The 19,515-nt window shown below is 47.9% G+C and overlaps 1 protein-coding gene and 1 long non-coding RNA gene across 3 annotated transcripts in view; one reads left to right on the plus strand and one right to left on the minus strand.

The window, feature by feature from the left end:
- LOC142896955 (uncharacterized) overlaps nt 1-19,515 on the minus strand; it is a 525,186-nt gene that overhangs the window by 254,606 nt on the left and 251,065 nt on the right. The window lies entirely within an intron of this gene.
- lzts1 (leucine zipper, putative tumor suppressor 1) lies at nt 1,871-18,739 on the plus strand. Of its 2 annotated transcripts, none has more exons than XM_076039065.1 (9): nt 1,871-2,099; nt 11,380-11,672; nt 11,755-11,892; nt 13,919-14,081; nt 14,204-14,583; nt 14,691-14,864; nt 15,015-15,146; nt 16,149-16,343; nt 17,404-18,739. In XM_076039065.1, exons 2-9 carry the CDS (start codon nt 11,454-11,456, stop codon nt 17,962-17,964), a joined length of 1,962 nt encoding a protein of 653 aa, XP_075895180.1. In that variant the 5' UTR covers nt 1,871-2,099; nt 11,380-11,453; the 3' UTR covers nt 17,965-18,739. The 2 variants fall into 2 exon arrangements, with proteins under 2 accessions (XP_075895180.1, XP_075895179.1); XM_076039064.1 differs by lacking the exon at nt 1,871-2,099 and adding an exon at nt 9,371-9,676.

The raw sequence follows: 19,515 nt of genomic DNA on the forward strand, positions 1-19,515 counted from the left end.
TTTGTGCCTGTATTTTGTGTTGACTCAACAGAAGTGTTTGTCAGACCAAATGAACTGGGAATGGTACCAATTTCCCTCATCAAAGTGATCCATAGTAAAACAAAGGATTTATACTAAAATGATTGATTGAATTACATTTAGATTAGGACAACATCAAGTTTTATTTTGCTTAATTTTTTTCATTTCATTCTATTTGGACAGTATGAAATAAATGCAACCATGATTCACTCTCTCGTTTTTAGTTCATTTTTGATTAGTTCAGTACATTTTATGGAAGATTCCACAGAGGACCCTGGTTTTTCTATTAAAATGAACAAGTTTTATTTATGGAATGTAAACAGAAACATGCACATTTTTCAATATATTTCTCAGTAGACACTCTTGTCGCCTGATATACATGTAAAAAATAATTTCAAGAGCTCTTTGCTGTTATTTAAAATTTGAAGCCATAAAACGACGTCGCCACGTTGGTTTAAACCCAGCCAAAATGTGATGAAAATATAATGAATGAATGAATGAATGAAAGAGTGGTATAAGGAAATTTGAAGACATTACACAGGCTCATCATTGCGATTGCACTGACTCCCGCTGTAAATGGGAGGCGGCTACTGTACAAGTTATTTGCCCGCGACCACCATGATTACTTTAACTGGCACAACAGGAACCCCTGAACGAAGTCTGTAATTATATCTCCACCAAACGTGCCTGGACAGCGTGAGGGGGATACTGAACTTTTGTGTTCAAGTCCAACAAAGTGACTTCAAACTCTATTTTTTTTTTCTTTTCTTGAATAAAAATACGAGAGGAACTGGAGGTTTTGATACTCTCTCATTGTGATGCAGCTGCTGTCAGGCGAAGTTTGGGAGCGAAGGATTAAGGGGGAGGAGGCGATGAGGAAGTAGGGAGGAAGGAAAAGATACCAACAACAAGAGAGACATTCAGACAAAGGCTGTTGGGGGGTGGGTGGCGGGGGGGGGGGGGTGGTATAGAAACAGAGAGAGGCGGGACGGAGCGATAGGGACGAGGGAGGTTTATTCTGCTTAGACCGCACTGTGGGGTTGTAACCTGCGCAACAGCAGCCTGATCATTTATTCAACTCATCGGTTACATAAATAAACCAACGCACAGTGCATCTGCCTCTGGCTTCCTCTGTGTGTGTGTGTGTCAGGGGGTGTGCATGTATGTGCGTGCGTAACAGCACAAATGAGTCAGCAGTCCAGCAGCAGCAGCAGCAGCAGCAGCAGCAGCAGCACTTACTGATTGACTTGTCGGTGAACATGAAAGCGCACATGACACAGCCAGCAGGTTTTTACATCCACCCTCTTGTTTCAATGGGCTGCCTGGGTGTCTAAAACTTTTTGAGGCCGCTCACACTGAGGCCCGTGGGTACCGTGGGCGGGCACGGTTGGGTCGTACACGCCGGCACGTCATTCCAAGTCAACTCACTTATCAACACTGCCGGAACCAAGCGGCAAGGTGCCAGGAAAATCGAAAGTGGGAAGACAAGCAAAGTGCAAAAGAGTGACGTTTGAATGCATTTTTTTCCTCTCTTTTTTTTTTTCCTTTTGTAAAAGTGCATAGAAGGGTGATTTAACATCGGCTGATAAGGCAGGCGGGAAGAGCGGGAAGGCGGCAGGGCTGCAGGGCGCTGGATGAGCGGAGTAAACGGAGGGAGTGGGAGGGAGTTCAGGAGGGAGGCAACAAGGATACACGGTTGAAGTGAGGGAGGGAGTGAGGGAGGAAGGGGAGAGAGAGCTCGTGCATGGAGGAATGTGACATTGTTCCGTGTGGGAGATGGGATAGAGTGATTGCACCAGCAGGTGTGGAAGAGGAGGACCAAGAGGAGAGAGGGAGAGGGAGAGAGAGAGAGGGAGAGAGAGAGAGAGAGAGAGAGAGGGAGAGAGAGAGAGAGAGAGAGAGAGAGAGATCAGCAACCACGCCAGCGGTGCCAGCTAGTGACTGGCTGGAAGTGGTCTGGTCCCCACGGTGATCCACACCAGCCCAGAGTGGGTGGGGGGAGCAGCAGCAGCAGCACCAGCAGCAGCACCAGCAGCAGCAGCAACCGCTGGGACCGCGGGGGCAGGAAGGCTCTAATGAAGGTAAGCTCGACTTTAAGAAAAGTAGCAGCTGCTTGTGGCAGAGGCCAAGCCGTGTTTAAGTCTCGGCCAGGGCTCCGAGCCGCCGAACTTCAGAGGGGAACGAGCCACGAGTGGCTGCCGTTTCAAAGTTGGACCAATTTGGATGTCTGGCAGTGAGTTTGTTTGGTTTCTTATTTTAAAGCTGTACTTGCACTAAGTAAGGACTGACGTGTAAACATAGTTAATTTTTGGTCCTCCACTGCATCGTGCTTTATTTACACGTTTAAGCATTCCAAGTGAACACCAGTTTCAAAGCCAGAGAGCAGTCCAAGTCTTTTGCTACTTTAAATATGCTACCATGATTTCAAAGTCTGAGAATCTGCATGTGAGGCCGGGCCAACTCTGAATTAAATCCTCCTCTTTTTTTTTTTTCTCCCCTCCACCAGTCTCTAGAAGTTGCCAGTCATGCTTGTTGCTTTGTAGCACTGCCATTACTGAGGAAACCCTTGTTTTTAAAGTGGTGAGATAACAGTGAGCAGCGAGGGCTTTCGACTAAATATTGCACTATACTCAGCAATTCGGGACAAATAATTTAGGCGTTGGACAAGAGCTGGTTGTTAAAAGTTGTTCCCAACGGGAATGAATGTTATCGATATGCACCCCACCCTTCTGTTCTTGGAAGTAATTTATACTCAACCGCTTTTGCGGTATAATTAGCAGAAACGCGGTGAAGAGGTGTGTGCCGGGGAACTATTTGCTCGTTGCACAACCCGGGTTTTGCACGCTCGCAACTTTGTCCAGTAATGAATGTGTTTGGACTTGTGGGGTCCATGAATTACTGTGTATTATTCCAGTGACAAGTTGAACCGGTGGTTAGCAGCACCTGTTCAGACACGCTCCGTCCCGCTCCTTCCTGTAATTTATTGTGCACTCCACATCAGGTGGAGGAGAGAGAAGTATCGTAATTGTGGGGTGTCGGAATGGATTCGAATTAGTGGCAGCAGGTCTCATGTCAAAGGCAAGAAATATCCAAGCGGGTGCATCTCAAAGTTTCATTATACATCTTCCACATTTTGCACTCTGTGTGGGTCCATCGCCGCGGTGCGTGACAAACCACTGGAGTCGTCACGACCTGCTGAAGGAGACGCTTTAAATAACCGCCCCAGTTACCCAAATGCCGCACACTTTCGTGAGTGATGGCTCTGCAGCATCCTGACATCCCAGCGAGGCTCAGAGTCTCCGCCAACTTTGCAGTTAAGATTCATATGAGATCTTCCGCTGCGAGCAGCGTGCCATGGACGCACACGGATAGGATGAGCGTGTGCGCACGGCAGGCAGGAATCGGCCGTGACTTCTTGTCTGCCTGCATCCCAAAATTGTATGAGAGAGCTGTGCCGGGTCTTCTCACAATGAGCGATTCAGCATTACAAGGTCAGGGGGCTTTTATTCTGAAGCTGAGCACAGGTATCGCCCGCAGCATATTTCCCTGCTCTTTTAGATACAGACCCCTGAAAGTGAGCTCATTGTGTCTTCTTTCACTCCCACATTACACCATCTTAACACACACACACATACACACACACACACACAAACGGAGCCCCGGCAGATTAGGAGGACGGGAGGATGGTTATGATCCAGAATGACAACCTTATCACTAAGTCTTCAGCTTGCAGGGTCAATGGGCCCCTGTGCCAGTGCAGGCCTCATTCTTTTCCTCCTACCTATGCGTGTCATCCCACAGCATAGATCAAATGAAAGTCTCGAAAGTATATACATATATACATATATATATATATATATATATATATATATATATACATATATATATATATATATATATATATATATACATATATATATATATATATATATATATGTATATATATATATTGACATCAGTGTAGTTTTAAACTAAAACCCTTACTGAAAACACTGTAATCATGACAATGGAGCTACCTGATATGATCGCTACCTAGCACTTTAAATAGCTGCCTATTTAAAGTGCTGTCAGTGCAGTTTGTCAACAGCAACCAGCTTTATTATGACACAAATTCATTTAATGCATTTGTTTATTTGGGAGAGACAACATATTAATACACTAAGAATTGTAATTTTGCACCAGCGTACAGGTTAAGGGGGCACTGATTAGCAAGAGTGCTTCTACAACGATACAATACATACAGCAATGAGACAGTGGGACAGAACGCCACAGGAACAGGGTATGGCAACAAGTCCAGCAATAACAACCATAACAACACTGAGGCATTAAGCCAATTGTGTTTGGTTGTGAGTGGTTGTCATCTTGTAACTATGGAGCCGAACCATCACATCGCACCAAAAAAGCCAAAGTCTCTCCGTAAGAAGTCAAGGCAAAAGAGAAGGTGAACACTGCTCGTTAATGGGTTGGGCGAGAACCTCCGAAGGCTAAAAATATTTTTTCTACCGGTCACAACGCCCAGTTGTGCTGTTTATAGAAGGGGATAAAAGCCTTTGGAGTAAATATTTCATCACTAAAGAGTGGCCTTGCGATCTGCCCTATCTGACTAAAGCTGCATACAACTCCTTTAAAAACTGTTTCTGGACACAGTCCAGGCCACTCAGTCGGTCCAGTCGCAGTACATAAAAGTGAGGGGACATGGTGCCAGTCGGAGGAAATAATCAATCTCGTGTGTAGGGCCTCGGTGACGGGACATAAAGGATAATTTCAGAAGTTTAATTTTAGGACTCTTTAAATTCATGAGAATCAATTACCGTCCTTGTTGCAGAACTAAAGGCTCCCATTTAGACTCCATTAAAAATACATTTCCCGCTATGCTCCAGCTGCCAAGGTTATGCAAATGCCTGTAGTAGCGCTGGAAGCGGCGGTCGGCCCCGCTACGCGAGCGCAGTAGGCAGTTCAGGCAACCTGAGTGTGCGAGGCCAAAGGGAGGCTTTGCTGTTGAGTCGTTCACTCTTTAGTCGTCCTGACCCGGTGTCTTGTCTCGGCGTCACCTGAGCACCGGTTCATTCACCATCACAACAAAGCGTGAGGGATGCTGACCTCGCAGCTTCAACTCTTTAAAAAATAATAAGGCAAAATGAACAAGTGATGAATATTTGATCCAGATCATGTTTTATTTCATTTTATTTTTTGCCTTTGTATGCCTTTGAAGAGAGGTGACACCAGCTGCCTGCTGGGCAATACCACAGTCACCAGTGACAACTCAACGTCAGCCATACAAACACAATAGCAATCTCCCTCTCACACGATTTTTGCCTTTCCCTACTTATTTCCTTCGATGTCTTTGCCCATGCAGCATCCGTGCCTGGCACTCCATCTCCTTACTGGGCGCTAATGAGTGTCTGGTACTCTGCTCTTCACCACTGAAGCCCCATTCATGCTTTATCTCCTTTACAATGCACAAAAAGAATTACTCAATTAGTTCCTATTGGAGGCTGTGCATGCCTTGTGTGTGCATGCGCTCGGGCCCCGTGCCTGTATACTGTGTGTGTGTGCACGCTCGGTCAGTAGATGGATGGGTTAGCAGTGAATGTGAAAGATAGATGGCTGTCTGTAGTGTACACTTCATTCCCAGTTGATGTTTTGCTGGAGGCCACATTACTCATCCGCGCGGCCCGGCAAGCAGTGAGTAAGACGCAAGATGCAGAAGTGCGTGTGTGTGTGTGTGTGTGTGTGTGTGCGCGTGTGTGTGTGTGTGTGTGTGTGTGTGTGTGTGTGTGTGTGTGCGTGTGTGTGTGTGTGTGTGTGTGTGTGTGTGCGCGTGTGCCAAGCGCGCGGAATGACCACAGTAGAGACTGAGAGGCTAACTTTGTGCATTCCCCCGCCTCCACCCGCCGCTCTCAGCGGTCACGTGCGAGCCCTTTCCTCCGTCTCCCTGCTCCAATTTGTGCCTTTTATTTGGACCGTGTCACGGCCGGGGATGATAGGAAATGCCTGCTTCATTACACGTGAATCATCAGTTGCCGGGCTCGAGCGATCGCCGGATCGATCCCACTTATCTAATGCGTTACATCACACCGGGAGCAATATGTTTCGGCGCGCAATTAGAGGGGTCGATGAGAATAATGCGGATTGATTTAGACTGACGACTCCTGCAGGATTAAAGGAGATCTTTATTCATTTCAGCGGCCGGCTGGCTTTTTCTGAGGCTCTCTGGAAGGCCTTTAAACAGCATCACTGCCGGGGATATCAAAAATATATATACTTGTGCGCATCACTGCTTTGAAAAATTGTATCTCATCTTTTTTTCAATGTTTTCCTATGGGGAGCACAGCACAGCGGCGTGCGCTGCCTATGACGTCAACGCCATCTCAAGCCGGCCCGTGTGGATGCTGTGGAAGTGGCGTCATCGGCGTTGCTCCTTTGGTCCTCCTCGGGTTGCTTCAAGCGTTAAGACTTTGAAGTCGAGTCGCATCCTCCGGCGCTCGCAAACACACAACTGTGAGCGGCAAAGGAGGCTGCTCCTCGGGTCAACAACAGGCTGTTCCGCTCGTCAGAGACGTTCGCGGCCTGAGAAATGTGTTCACATTGCAGGAAGATCTGAGGAAAGAGAAAACTGGGCATTTTGAAAAGGAAAGCTCTGGCCGTTGGGTTAGAGATCATAAAGGTAATCTGTAGCTTTTAGCTTGAGCTTTCATTGTGTGTCAATAGCTTGCAGCTTGCAGGTGTGACGTTAAAAAAGAGACGTCAAAGACATGCTACATTAGCTAATGTAGCATTAGGCTACATTGGCAACTCTGGAGAGGGTACGTGTGTCGAGAAGAAGTGAAACTTGACAACACATGAACAAACCTTTAAACTTGTTTCATTGAAAAGATCAATTCAACCCATTCATTATCTGACTTCGTCAATGTTTTTACTGGTAATATGCTAGGACGCTAATAACAAAGTACCAAGATTTGAGAATATTCCATCATTCACTTTCTTTGATATGCTCCACTGGGATGCGGTTCTGACAATTAGTGCTGTCTGATGTCACAAAGGGCACCAATACCTCCCCCGGGTTAAGGGCAACACCCCCATCCGGCTCTGTTCGAACAAAGTCCTGACTGACAGCAGGAAGCTAAAGCTGGTGTTTTTGAACAGGGATGTAAACTAAGGGCTGAATATTCTGTTTATTTGTGAAAGGTTTTTTTAAGGATCAAATAATGAGTGTTGCGTGGGACTTCTAAAGTGTGAAAAGCACGAAAAGAGTAGGAGAATCTTTTAGCAGGTGGATGCTAAAAAATGCTAAGCACCGAACGAGCCGTGCGCTTAAGTCGGAGCACGCAAACAAAGAACAATAAGCTCAGTGTGTCTGACCTATAAAAAAAAAAAAAAACAGACACACTGAACTAGATAGATTACAAGTGCATCTGTTAGAAATTACCATAGACACAGTGAGAATTAAAAGTGATGCCATCTGGCTGGGGGGGGGGGGTACAGTGAGGGAGTAGGGGGCTCACATGCATGGTCAGTGGGACACAGGTATAAATCCTTCAGCCTTTCTAGCACACTGCTGCCTTCCACTGGCTGTGATAATGGATTGGCCATGCTGCTCAGTGTGTGTGTGTGTGCGTGTGTGTGTGTGTGTGTGTGTGTGTGTGTGTGTAAAGGGTGTGTGTGGGCGGGGTGTATTGTCAACTGATCTCGCGCGGCGGGGACAAGGCAGGTCAGCTGGACCCCGCAAGCTGGGGATGATACCCCCCCACCCCCCCCCCCCACCCTGAACACCCACCACCACCACCACCTCCACCCTGCACACAAACACACTCCTTTGTGCAAACACAGACTAAATGTGTAGCCAATCAGATATGAGATTAAATGTATGAATGCACACACACACACACACACACACACACACACACACACACACACACACTCACTCACAACTGCCTCTAAGAGCCCTGCACTGCTTGACAACTGTGTAGCAAAAACCTGAGCAAACCAAATAACCCCAAACCTTTGCATCACGTGGGATGAAACTTTCTTTTTTACTTCTTTACTTTTTATTTCTCCACTCCGGCGAGTAAATGAGAGCATAAAAAGTGAAGCAGCAGGATCAGTGGTCATGGGCAGACAGGCCCGGGGGGGGGGTCGGAGGAGGAGGAGGAGGAGGAGGAGGACTAATCAGGGAACGATGCCAGTGAGCCGTGCTGCTGAGGAAGATCTAATGTAACGTTGTTCCACCCACCGGGGGTCGGAGCGACTGTGGGAAAGGTCTGCAGCGGCGTGATGTAACACGGGGTAAACTGCGCTGAAATCCTGCCGGCTCTTTGTGAAGGATCACAGAAGCTGCCTCGCAGTTAGTTCCTCTAAAAAAGGCCCACATCTTTATTGAGTTTTACATGTTAATCGCATTGTGCCAGTGGCTGTATATCCCCCCCCCCCCCCCCCCCCCCCCCATCTCTCTCTGTCTTTCCCTCACTCTCTCGAGACTCTACACCTTTGCGACAAAAGCCGGCTGTAAGATTTAACACTTGTTTTTGTCTGCAGCGGAGCTCGGGGCCCCCACGTCTCGTCTGTCATCGTTGTTTCTTCATTTGCGACGCGGCAGCCCTCGTATATTTCCCCGTCGCTCCGCGCGATTGTATTTCATCCGCCAGGCGTTTTGTCAACAGCGCGCGCTCCGCGGGGTGCTGAACGGCCCGTCGCCTTCGGAGAGAGTCGCGCTGCAGCAACGGGCCTCGTGCGCGACAGACAAGCGCGTATTGCTTTTCGAGTCTGTGTGAGTCTGAGGTGGTAAATCACAATGAAACTGAGGCTCTCCAGCCCCTCTCATTGTGAGGACTAGTCATTTATTTAACGCTCAAATATGGTCCTGGGCTGTTTGGCGGGCGGGGGGGGGGGAGAATACATCAACTGGCACGCGGGTAGTCCACACAAAGAGCGGTGGCACACTCCAGCAGACAAAGAGTGAAAAGAAAAGAGTGAGTCTGAAGCTTTTCTTTTCCCTCCCTCTTCTTCTCCTTCTTCTTTTTCTCCACATGAAGTGTTGTTTGTTCAGGGTGGGTGCGGGGGCAGCCAGAGGGATTTATGGGGGGGGTCTGGGGGGGGGGGGATGGTTATCACACACTGGATTGATGCACAAATGGACGGTGATAGAGGGGAGAGAGTGGAAGGGAGGGGTGATGGGGTGCGCACGGGGGCACACGCCGTGGGGGGAGGGGCGGCTGTCGGGGATCTTTTGTGAAGGCCCCGAGTTAATCACTTGAGCGGCACACGCCTGCTCGGCGGCAGCACATGTTCGACACTGGCTCCCCTGGGGGAAGGGGAGGGAGGGGCTCCCGAAACACACACACACACACACACACACACACACAAATGAATTTACATGTCAGTTATAATGCAAAGCTGGGCCTGGCCCGACTAGGAGGGTAGCAGAGGACCCGCCCACTTTCTGCAGGACAGTTAGCGAACCCTCCTGCCTGCACTCAAAGCGTGAGGTTTGCTGTTGCTGCAGGTTCATTCGAGGGCGTATACACACACACACACACACACACACATGCACATATACACGTGCACACCTGCACACGTCTGCCTGACCCGTTTCTTCGGCGCCGGATGGACGACTCTGCAGGGGCCCTTGAAGCAGACGGATTCTTAGTTTGACCTGGCAGTAAGTAAAATCTATTGTCTCGTTATTTTAGACCTCAAGTCACAGGCAGATGCTGATATCTGAGAGCGAGTGGCGAAGGCAGGAGTCTAGATGGGCCACTTCAGAAGGCGTTTCAGAGAGTGTTGACATCGGCGCCAGCGGGGGACTGCTTCATCTGAGCGGCTGCAGGTGCAGGTTTAACATCACCTTACTCAATGTCGCTGCTATTTAATGCCTGTTTTACGTTGCTGACAGAGTCTGAAACTTTGCTGGTTTCGGCTGTGCAGGCACGTGGGGGTTTATGCTATAAAATCCCACAGAGTTGCTGTTTTGTTTTGTTTTTCTCAATTTGTCTCTCACTTTCACTCCCTCTAACCTTTAAAATCGACTCTGTGAGACGCTGAGACGGCTGGAGAAGCTGCTCCTCCTGTCTTACACGCTGCCAGGCTCTGATGTGCCCATTATTCCCCTCATTGTGAAACATCCATTCCGCGCGTCTCATCCGGGTTATCATTGTTTCCCGGGCGATGAGAAGTGACAGCCTTGATCAGCGCTCCCGCTTTTATTCAAAGCTGCTCCTCTCCGAGCGCGCCTGTCAAAACACCTCAGGAAAATGACAGTGACGGCCCGGCGCGTCCTAGCGGGAGTCTCCACGCAGCCGGTAATTATGAATGAGTCCGGAGCCACGTGGAAATGTAAACCGAGGAGGTTGTGCTCGCTGTGGTGACGGCAGCGCTGAGAGCCAGGTGGCTGGGGTCGCGGCGGCCCTGATCAGCCAGCGTGAATCTCTGCACCCCGCCCTCCGACCCCACCGACCCCCCCTCCCACTGCTCTGACTGCTTTTCCCCTGTGGGTCGGAGATCACGACCGGCGACACCTGGGGTCTGGTTGTCTTGGGAAGGCAGATGAGCCTCGCTGTAATGAGAGTGATGCGTCCTCGTGCCCCACCGTCACGAGGTAAATTGCTCTGCGAGCGCACGCAGACTTTACATCGCAGTCACAGTTTTCGGCAATTAGGGCAATCAAACTCTCATTTGTCTGTTTTGGCCCACGTCCGTTGCCGTGTTCCAGCGCAAATGGGAACGATAAGGTGATGCATCGCGTCGCTCGGAAGGCAGCAGGGGCGAAGTGTCGAGTGGGAAGTGAGTAGTTTAATTGCCCGTTTGTTTAGAGGAAGGGCGCCCAACGGGTTATTTGTCAAGTCCAACGGCCGAGCAATAAATCTTGGCACACAAAGCCAGGCGGAGAGCCATGATGGACCTTTTTTTTCTTTCTTTTTTTTACCCACTTTGTTTGTTTTGCAACTGTTAGCACACCTGCTTTAATACGGGCTCCTCAAAGCAGAGAGAACAATGAACTGAACCCTCAAAAAAAAAAAAATCAACTCACAAAACAATGAAGAGCTTAAAGAGTTGCGCCATTCTTTCAAAAGATATTGTCAGTTTTGGCAGCGGTCATCAGTATTCTCTGTGTGAAGCCAAGACAGATGGGAAGCAGCCTGCTCTGTGCTTTTCTGCATAAAAGCCACTTCGGCTTCACCCCTATCACCGTGCGCTAGCTCGTGGGAGCTATCGTGGGCCATCGCTGCTAGACCTGCTCTGCATGTCATTAATAGAGTTTTTAGTGACTCGCAGAGCAGGATCATGATCACGTCAGAGAGTCAGCCAATTTGATTGAGTGATTTTTGCCTTTTAACGCTTGTCATCTCTTTACTTTTCCCGCAGATGAAGCCGCCGACTGCACTCCCCTAAGGTCATGAGTTGTGTCTTTGGCTCTGCTCACCTATGCCTTCAGGACCATGGGTAGTGTCAGTAGCCTCATCAGCGGCGACAGCCTCAACAGCAACCAGTGCCCGCCGCCTGACTACAGGGTGAAGAAGGGCAAAACGTCTCAGAGGAAGAGCGGAGGCTGCAGCCTCGACAGCTTGCTCAAGTGCAGCTTCTCCTCCAACGCGCAGCCCTCCAAGCGCCTGTCCCACTCCAGGTCGGGACGGAGTGAAGATTTTTTTTACATTAAAGTAAGGAAACGTTGCACTCCAGCGAGGCCGTTCAATTGAATCAAAACAATGCAGTTTACAAAAGTGTCTCACTTCATTTCAGGTGAGCCATAAACCGCGGTCAGTGTACCCCAGAGCCCAGTCGATGGAGGGTCACCTCGCTGGAAAGAGGAGAGAGGGGGAGTCGGAAGGCCGACTGCAGCCTACATTGCTGCTGATGCCTGGGAAAAAGACCGAGATGGTACGAAGATTCTCTTTCTTCTTGACAACACTGAAGAGTCTGTAGGTGTGAGCACGAGTGCAAACTTGTGACTCGTCCAGGGTGTAACTCTACCTCTGCCACAAGACAGCTGCGGTGGGTTCCTGCACCCCTGCAACCAGTGCAGAAGTGGTGATAGAAAATTGATGGATTAATGGATGGATGTAAAATAAATTCTAAACTGAACACAGGGCCACCAAGCATAGGATTTGACACTTGAAAAGCTAGCAACCTGGAACTTTATTTGCTTGACAGCTTTTTACTTTCACTCCCTACATTTGTACATCTGTACTTTCTACTTCTTATATTTGCAAAACATGCTTTATGTTTTTAAATGCTTTTTGTATTTAAAAGACATTCTTATCAAAGAATAATTCACTTTATTCAAAGTAATTAACATATTATTTATTATACTTGCTGTTATTTAATGTGTATTTAAGTGTGAAAATTTACTTTAGAGGGAGATTATTTTAGAGTCCCTCGGCTTCATGGTCGCTGTTCAGTATGTTTTCAGTTCAGAGAAAAATACCTCAATTCAGTATAGACTATTCTGTCACAACTTTTTCAGTTTTGCAAAATTATCAACAAATGTAGTTTAATCAATGAAAAAAACCACCTTTACTTGTACATTCCATAAACTGTACTTTTTTACTTGTGTAGTGAAGAAGTTGAATCAGTATTTTTACCAGACATTTATTTTTACACAAGTATCCATATTTTCACTTTAATGTACAGAACGTGAACACTTTTGCCACCTCTGCCACTGCAGCTATGGTGGCCTGCCGTGCGAGTAAACTTACATATATACAAAGATTATAAGACACAAGTTCCTCGAGACATTACTTTTCAGAGCCTCATGCAGTGAAACGTCTCTGCGCTTTACTCGACTGCAGCGGTGGCCGTTGTAATTCTCGCGGCCCATTATGAATTTATGCAGCATAACTGCAACTGACTGAAAAGAAAGTGCTGCAGACGAGACTCGCAAACTCTGTGAGTTTAATTGATTGCAGCTACTGCTCGTAGCCTGCGTTGAACTCTCCGAGATTATTAAATTCCGCCGCCACCACCTCCCCGGTAAAAAATGACCTCAGAATGCCTTGATCTCTGAGCAAAGTCTTTTTATGCAGCTAGAATGCATAGGCGCAGACTGAGACCCCTTGAATAGGTCTTTATTAAACATGGCCAGGGGAGGAAGAAAGGAGACGAACAGGGAGAAGCTCGGGAGGCGGTGAGAAAAGAATGAGAGATCAGGGTGAGGAAGAGGGAGAAGGAGGAGGGGGAGAATGAGGGACGTCGTCCCGGGCATGAAGTCAGTGAGAAGGAATGCTGAGCTCACAAGCTTTACCTTTTTACACTTCAGCAGTGGCTCATATTATTAATATCACAGAGCAGAGCTATTCATCTTGCTGCAGACAGCATGCGGGGAGGGAGGTGGCGAGAGAGGAGGGGGGGAGGTGCGGAGAGGGGAGGGAGGAGGACAGAAAGGAGGCGAGGTGGAGCGGGGCGAGTGCCGCTGTTGGCCGGCCTGCACGGATGCAGCGCGATGTGGCCGGTGCAAGTTCATCGGTGAAAACCAGTTTTCTCCCCCACATCTGACAATCCTGTGAGTTTTACTTGCAGCTACTGCCGTGTCGCATTTATTAAAGCCAGCTCGCAGCAAAGCTATATCCTGCACGCTCCACCGCTTCCATTTCTAATATGAAAAGACATGATTGCAGGGTGGTGGTGGGGTGGGGAGGGGGGAGTCGGTACGTGCGTTCGTCTCATTTTCACAGACTTCTAGCAGGGGGCAAATGTTTGGGTTTTTTTCTCTGTGAAATCTGGAAGTCGACTATGTCAGAGTTTGTCACCGCGTCCCCGGCGATGGCAGCTCGGTTTCCCCGCCGAACGAGAGGACTGGCTTTGGGCCGCACTGCCAGCGAGGATGAGCCGCTAAATAGAATATTATTCTATTTTTGTTTTATTTTTGGGGGGGAACACTCCTGACTGTGTCTTCTCACTTCTTCAGACCTCTGCTGAGAAGTCACTGGTCCGTTCTGCTGCCTTTAAGCCCGTGGCTCCCCGGAGTGCACTGTCCACAGAGACGGGTCACAACAGCCTGGACCGGATCCTCTGTCCCTTGGAGAAAGCCAGGAATCCAGACAAAAGACACAAGCTCGATACCTTCTCAGGTCTTTCATCGATTTGTCCTTTTTTTTTTTTGTATTTTATTGATTCAAAGGTGCCCAGGTTTGTCTCCAACGGCAGAATCGTGGCCAACTAAATAAAGGCGGCGTCGCTTCTCCCTTTTCAGGCACGCTGTCAGACTCGGGACGTAACTCCATGTCTAGCCTGCCCACCCACAGCACCAGCGGCAGCCTAAGTGCTTCCACGGGCCCTGTCGGCCAAAGCGATAGCAGCGCGGCTGCGCCGAGCAGCCTGACCAAGGGGGCGAGGCCCTGCCTCCCTGCGTGGGCCAGAGGGAATGGCAGCAACCTCGACTGCAGCTACAAGTCGGACTTGAGCGGCAGCAAAGCAAACGAGGAAGTCTCGCGGCTCTCTGCCGACGAGCCAGTGAGCCTCCTCTCCGAGTCCTCGGGCGGGATTCGCTCCCCCATTACCACCGACGAGTCGCTGATCGAGCACCTGGAGCAAAGGCTGCTGGAGCGAGAGACTGAGCTGCAGGAGCTACAGGTGTGGAAACGTTTTTTTTTTTTTTTTTACTGTTCTTAAGTAACCGCCTCACGAGCAGCGCAACTGGTCCACGGGTTCTAACCAGGCCATTTTGGCAAATGCGACAGGTGAGCTTCGAGGACAAGGAGGCAGAGACCTGCCAGCTGTTCGACGACAGGCAGCGGTACTGCACTGAGGAGATGGAGGGCCTGAAGCAGAGATGCTCCACCAAGTTGCGTCAAGCCTCGCAGATGGCAGCCAAAGCCCAACAAGCGCTGCAGCTGCAGGTCAGGCAACTCCAGGTCAGTGCGACTCCCCCCCGCGTCTCCGCGTCGCACCAGCAATCCTCTTCCAATTCCAGAGGAGATGCGGAGAACCGAAAGCAGACGGCCCAAACTTGTTGCTGTCTTTTAAACCGTGCATTCTTAATGAAGAAAACAATGTTTGCGCAGGCGGAGAACGAGAGGCTCCAGGAGGACGTCTGCAAGCTCAGCCGAGAGAAGGGTCTCGTCGAGCTCAGACTGAAGTCTTACGAGACGGAGAAAACGCATCTGGCTCCCACACTTGAGGAGACCCAATGGGAGGTGAGTCCTCAAAGATGAGACACATTCATTCTCCACCTACTGAAAAATGATGTTGTTCCATCACATTTCATGATAAAAAGGAAAAAAAAAACTCTTTTCATATCAGTATTATATCTTAGTAAAAGAGAATTTTCCTTGAATCAGAGAAAGGACTGTCTGCCTTTCTGGCATGTTCTACATCAGCATGGAATTCTTCATATCAACAAAAGAAAATTCAAATCCTGTGCAACATGAAGCGGTCGCAGCTCGGATCAGTAGAATTTAGCTCATAATCTTTGGATTTTTCTGCCATTTGTTGAGTCACATTGCCAAGTAAAAATGAGCAACTGGAAAGAAGAGAGCAGGATTATCCTAAAGGGGTAAATAAAAGGGCTGAACCTAATCTTAGAGCTTCTGTTGTTTCGTAGCCACAAAAATACCAAGTGCTCATAACAATATAAAGAGGCTAATTTATTTTAAACAAATAAATGTTTTTTTTAAATAATCTTTTATGCAGAAAGCGTGGCTGCATCACATAAATACCAATGAAAGCAAATGTTTAGCCGTTTAGTGTTAACAAGGGGGGGGAAATAACAAAACTAGATTCTTGTATTTGGCCTGGATGTGTGGCAAGGGGGGCATTATCCTGCTGAAACAGCCAGTTTTGAGCAGTGCAGGTGCAGAGGGGAGCACGTGGGTCAATGTGGCTGACTGTACCAAAAGAAATGGCACTCGGAGACTGAAGGCTGATTCCAATTGCAATATATCACCAAAGCATGAGCCGTCCAAAAACGTTCCATCACCGTACAAACTAATGCGAGAAGACTTTGCTTTACTTTATTGACACAACAAATTGGATTGGCCGCGAGATGCAGACGTGCTGGAAATTGAACAATTGCAAAGTAAGCTAACTGAAGAGGCAGTAATTACCGCCAAAAGAAAAATGAAAAGGAAACGGCGGGCGCGTCACGCACGCCAAGCATTTGTCCCTCCATCTTCATGATTGCCTTCGTCCAAACGTAGGTGTGCCAGAAGACGGGCGAGATCTCGCTGCTGAAGCAGCAGCTGAGGGACTGCCAGGCAGACGTCAGCCACAAGCTGGGCGAGATCGTCAGCCTCAAGGCTTCGCTGAAGGAGAACGCGGCGAGGACGGAGCTGCTGGAGAAGCAGAGCCGGGAGCACGCCGACAAGCTGCATTCCCGCACCATCGAGGCCGAGGTCAGTCCGCTCTGCGAACCCGCACGGGGCGACGCGTCGCACAAAGGCACTTAAATGGTGATTTGTGGGCAACCGGCCCACGCATGCCGGCCAGAAGGATGGACGCTTTTACCTCCTGGCTCTCCGCGCTGACCGAGGCCTCCGCGATGTCTTGTCAGTGTAGATGAGAGGACTTGACGCGGGCGGCCTTTTATTCTATGACTGACATTTGGAAGGTCACAGGCATTAATTGCATTCACTTATCCAAACCGAACCACTGTGTTGTCCCTGAACTTCAGCGCTCTCTTTAGCTCCAGGGCTCCACGGGCAGAAGCGCTGAAAAGCATCTCATAAGTCCTGCGAAGAAGCAGGACTGAAGCTCATCACCTGAAAATTTCCCAATAATAAACCTGTGCATTGATGTTTAAAAGTATAACCTTGGAGTGATCTGACAGGCAGACAATAAATAAATGCATTGAGCTAACACATTTTTTGTCACATATTGGGCAAAACATTAGGTTGTTTCCTTCATTAGTGGACATGAGTGGGTTTGATTTGGACGGAGATATGAAATTTTTACCTTAACTTCAAAATTCGACCCTGAGACTCAAAATATCTTGCCGCTATACTTACATGCTTACGTAAATAAATTTTATATTTGATGAAAAATAAGAATGGTGTGAGCTTGAGAGGCGAGATACTTCTTTAGGAGATTTCATGGGAAAGGCCGTGATTCACTTATAAATCAACTGTCAATAAAAAAGAAACACATTCAAACAAGTTCAATCTGCTTCCTCCCTCATCACGTCTGTTTTTGTATCTTCTCAATATTCACACAGGCTTCTTTTCTATTTGGCAACAAGTGAGTGTTGTACAATGTAAATTAGGATAATGTCCTGCCTTCATTCTTTAGCTATTATCAAAGAGACATCACAACAATACACAACAGGAACACTTGAGCCGCAACTGCAATGCAAAAATCAGACAAACCCTGATGTCAGTCACGATTGAAGAAACCCATTAGTGTCCTTGGAGTGATATTATTGTCACCATAATTGATGTCTGACTATTTTAAACACAGGTGTGCCAGAATGAACTTCAGCGCAAGAAGAATGAGGCGGACTTGCTTCGGGAGAAAGTCAGCAAACTGGAGACAGACATCCAAGGAATGAAGCAGGATCTGGCCAAGGCCAAAGAACAGAGGCTGCAGCACCGTTTGAAACTTGAAGCCACCGGCCAGACTCAAGTTTCGGAGAAACCAGTGCCAAGCTCCGACTCCTCCACACAGCACCAGGAGAAGAAAGAGGAGGAGGAGAATAGCGAAACTGCGTGCACGGAATCACTCCAGAAGGAAGTGGAGAGACTGAAGCAGCAGCTCCGGGAGGAGAAGGAGGCCCAGGAGAAGCTGGCCAGTAGCTTTGAGCGGGAGCGGCAGACGTGGAACAAGGAGAAGGGCAGGGTCATCAAGTACCAGAAGCAGCTCCAGGTCAACTACCTGCAGATGCACCGGAAGAACCAGGACCTGGAGAGGATCCTGAAGGAGCTCACGGCCGAGCTGGAGAGCCGCACGGAGCTGGCCATGGACATCAACTACGGCTCAGGTTTACAGACGTACGACGACGTGATCGCCACGGAGATTTGACTGTGAGCACTTCCGCACTGTGAGAGCAACGCTGAGCACTTCACCGTTTCTTTCTTTCCACCCTCGCCAAGGACGCTAACGGCAAAACGGCTGGCGATCACCCACCGCCTGTTAGTGTTTCTCAGTGGTTATTTAATAGAATGAACAAGTGCATTTTTGTGGAAGTAAAAGAAAAACATTGATAATTTATAGTTTTTGTGATGACACTACTTTTTTGAAGGAAATATCTAAATTATTTAATGTTCAAATGAGATTGCTTGATTCTTTTTTTTTTATCATCCTTTGTCGAGTCACTAAACAATTACGTAGTTTCAACACCATTTTTAATACCAAGACTCACTGATATGGTTGATTTATCTGTTTGATGATGAATGTCTGTTGGTGACACACTATGATCATTATCGTGACTTAACATCTGTCCCTTCCTGCATGGAGCATGGCAGTGATGTATCATCCATTGTGAGTCTGAGCTCCCTCACGTTGGCTTTGTTTATCCACCGTGCTGTGTGCTATCACACCATCTATCTATGCGCACAGAGAGTAACCGGGGGGGGAAAAAGGGATTTTCACTTCTAGATACAAAAAGAGTCATTTTAGGATCTTTCCACCTTTCGTTCATCGGCCAAAATGTGGGTCAAAATAGAAAGTAAAGACACTCTATGCATTTGATCACATGTTTTTTCTGTACAATCAGTCTTTTAGTTTAAGAGGTGATGGCGACACATGTCAAATTGACTGTACAACGTTATTATATTGAAATACCTTTTTTACGGGGGGGGGGAAATTGATACACATTTTGGAATTTGTTAAACTTCTACATTTCTGACCCAGTCAGTTTGAACTGTTTCTTTCCACTTGTCTTTCACATCTTTAATGGTTCTATCAATAATTTAGGCTGTGACTTCAAACAACTGTCTCAGTGAGCTTCAGTCCTTGGAGGGATTTTAACACCGCTTACCATGCAGTCAGTGCGCCTATGTTGATCGTCGATGGCGAAACGCACAACAGAAAATGAAGGCTACTGAAATGCGGATTCAGCTTAATTCTAACCATGTTTGTATGAAGATGGATGGCCAGAATAAAGGGTTAAGCTGGAGTAAAATGATAGCAAATGTCATGTGATAAAAAACAAAACAAACGGCGAGGGTGAAGGATCTCTCAGCATCACTATCTTCCAGCAAAGTCCATCTGAATTTGTGAGAGTTTGCTGGCATGGCAGAGAAGAACAATCCCTCCAAGCAGTGGCCACGGCCATTTGGCTCTGCTGTTCTAGAACTTCCCACAAGACCAAAGCTGAGTTTTGTGAAGCAAAAGTTGAACTCCCCCACCTCCCACCTCCACTTAGTACTCAGGGCCTCACCAAGACTATTGGGCAGAAATATATGCAGACCGAATGCTGATCAGTAGTGGATCTGCGTAATAAAGCTTGTTGAGATTGTTCCGCTTGCCACCCTGCATTAAATGAGTCCATAATGTAGGGAGGGATTCAGAGAGGCACGCGGACTCGGTTGGATCCGTTTGCTGTAACCAGTGGGACTTTTTTTTTTTTTA

This window comes from Nelusetta ayraudi, unplaced genomic scaffold (assembly GCF_046127955.1).
Source record: "Nelusetta ayraudi isolate G7.1 ecotype Tasmania unplaced genomic scaffold, CSIRO-AGI_Nayr_v1 ptg000058l, whole genome shotgun sequence".
NCBI classification, from domain to species: domain Eukaryota; kingdom Metazoa; phylum Chordata; class Actinopteri; order Tetraodontiformes; family Monacanthidae; genus Nelusetta; species Nelusetta ayraudi.

Coding starts and splice junctions, on each gene's coding strand:
- lzts1 (XM_076039065.1), top strand. CDS start 11,454: ATGGGTAGTGTCAGTAGCCTCATCAGCGGCGACAGCCTCAACAGCAAC. Junction 11,893..13,918: donor CTGGGAAAAAGACCGAGATG/GTACGAAGATTC, acceptor TCACTTCTTCAG/ACCTCTGCTGAGAAGTCACT. Junction 15,147..16,148: donor TTGAGGAGACCCAATGGGAG/GTGAGTCCTCAA, acceptor GTCCAAACGTAG/GTGTGCCAGAAGACGGGCGA.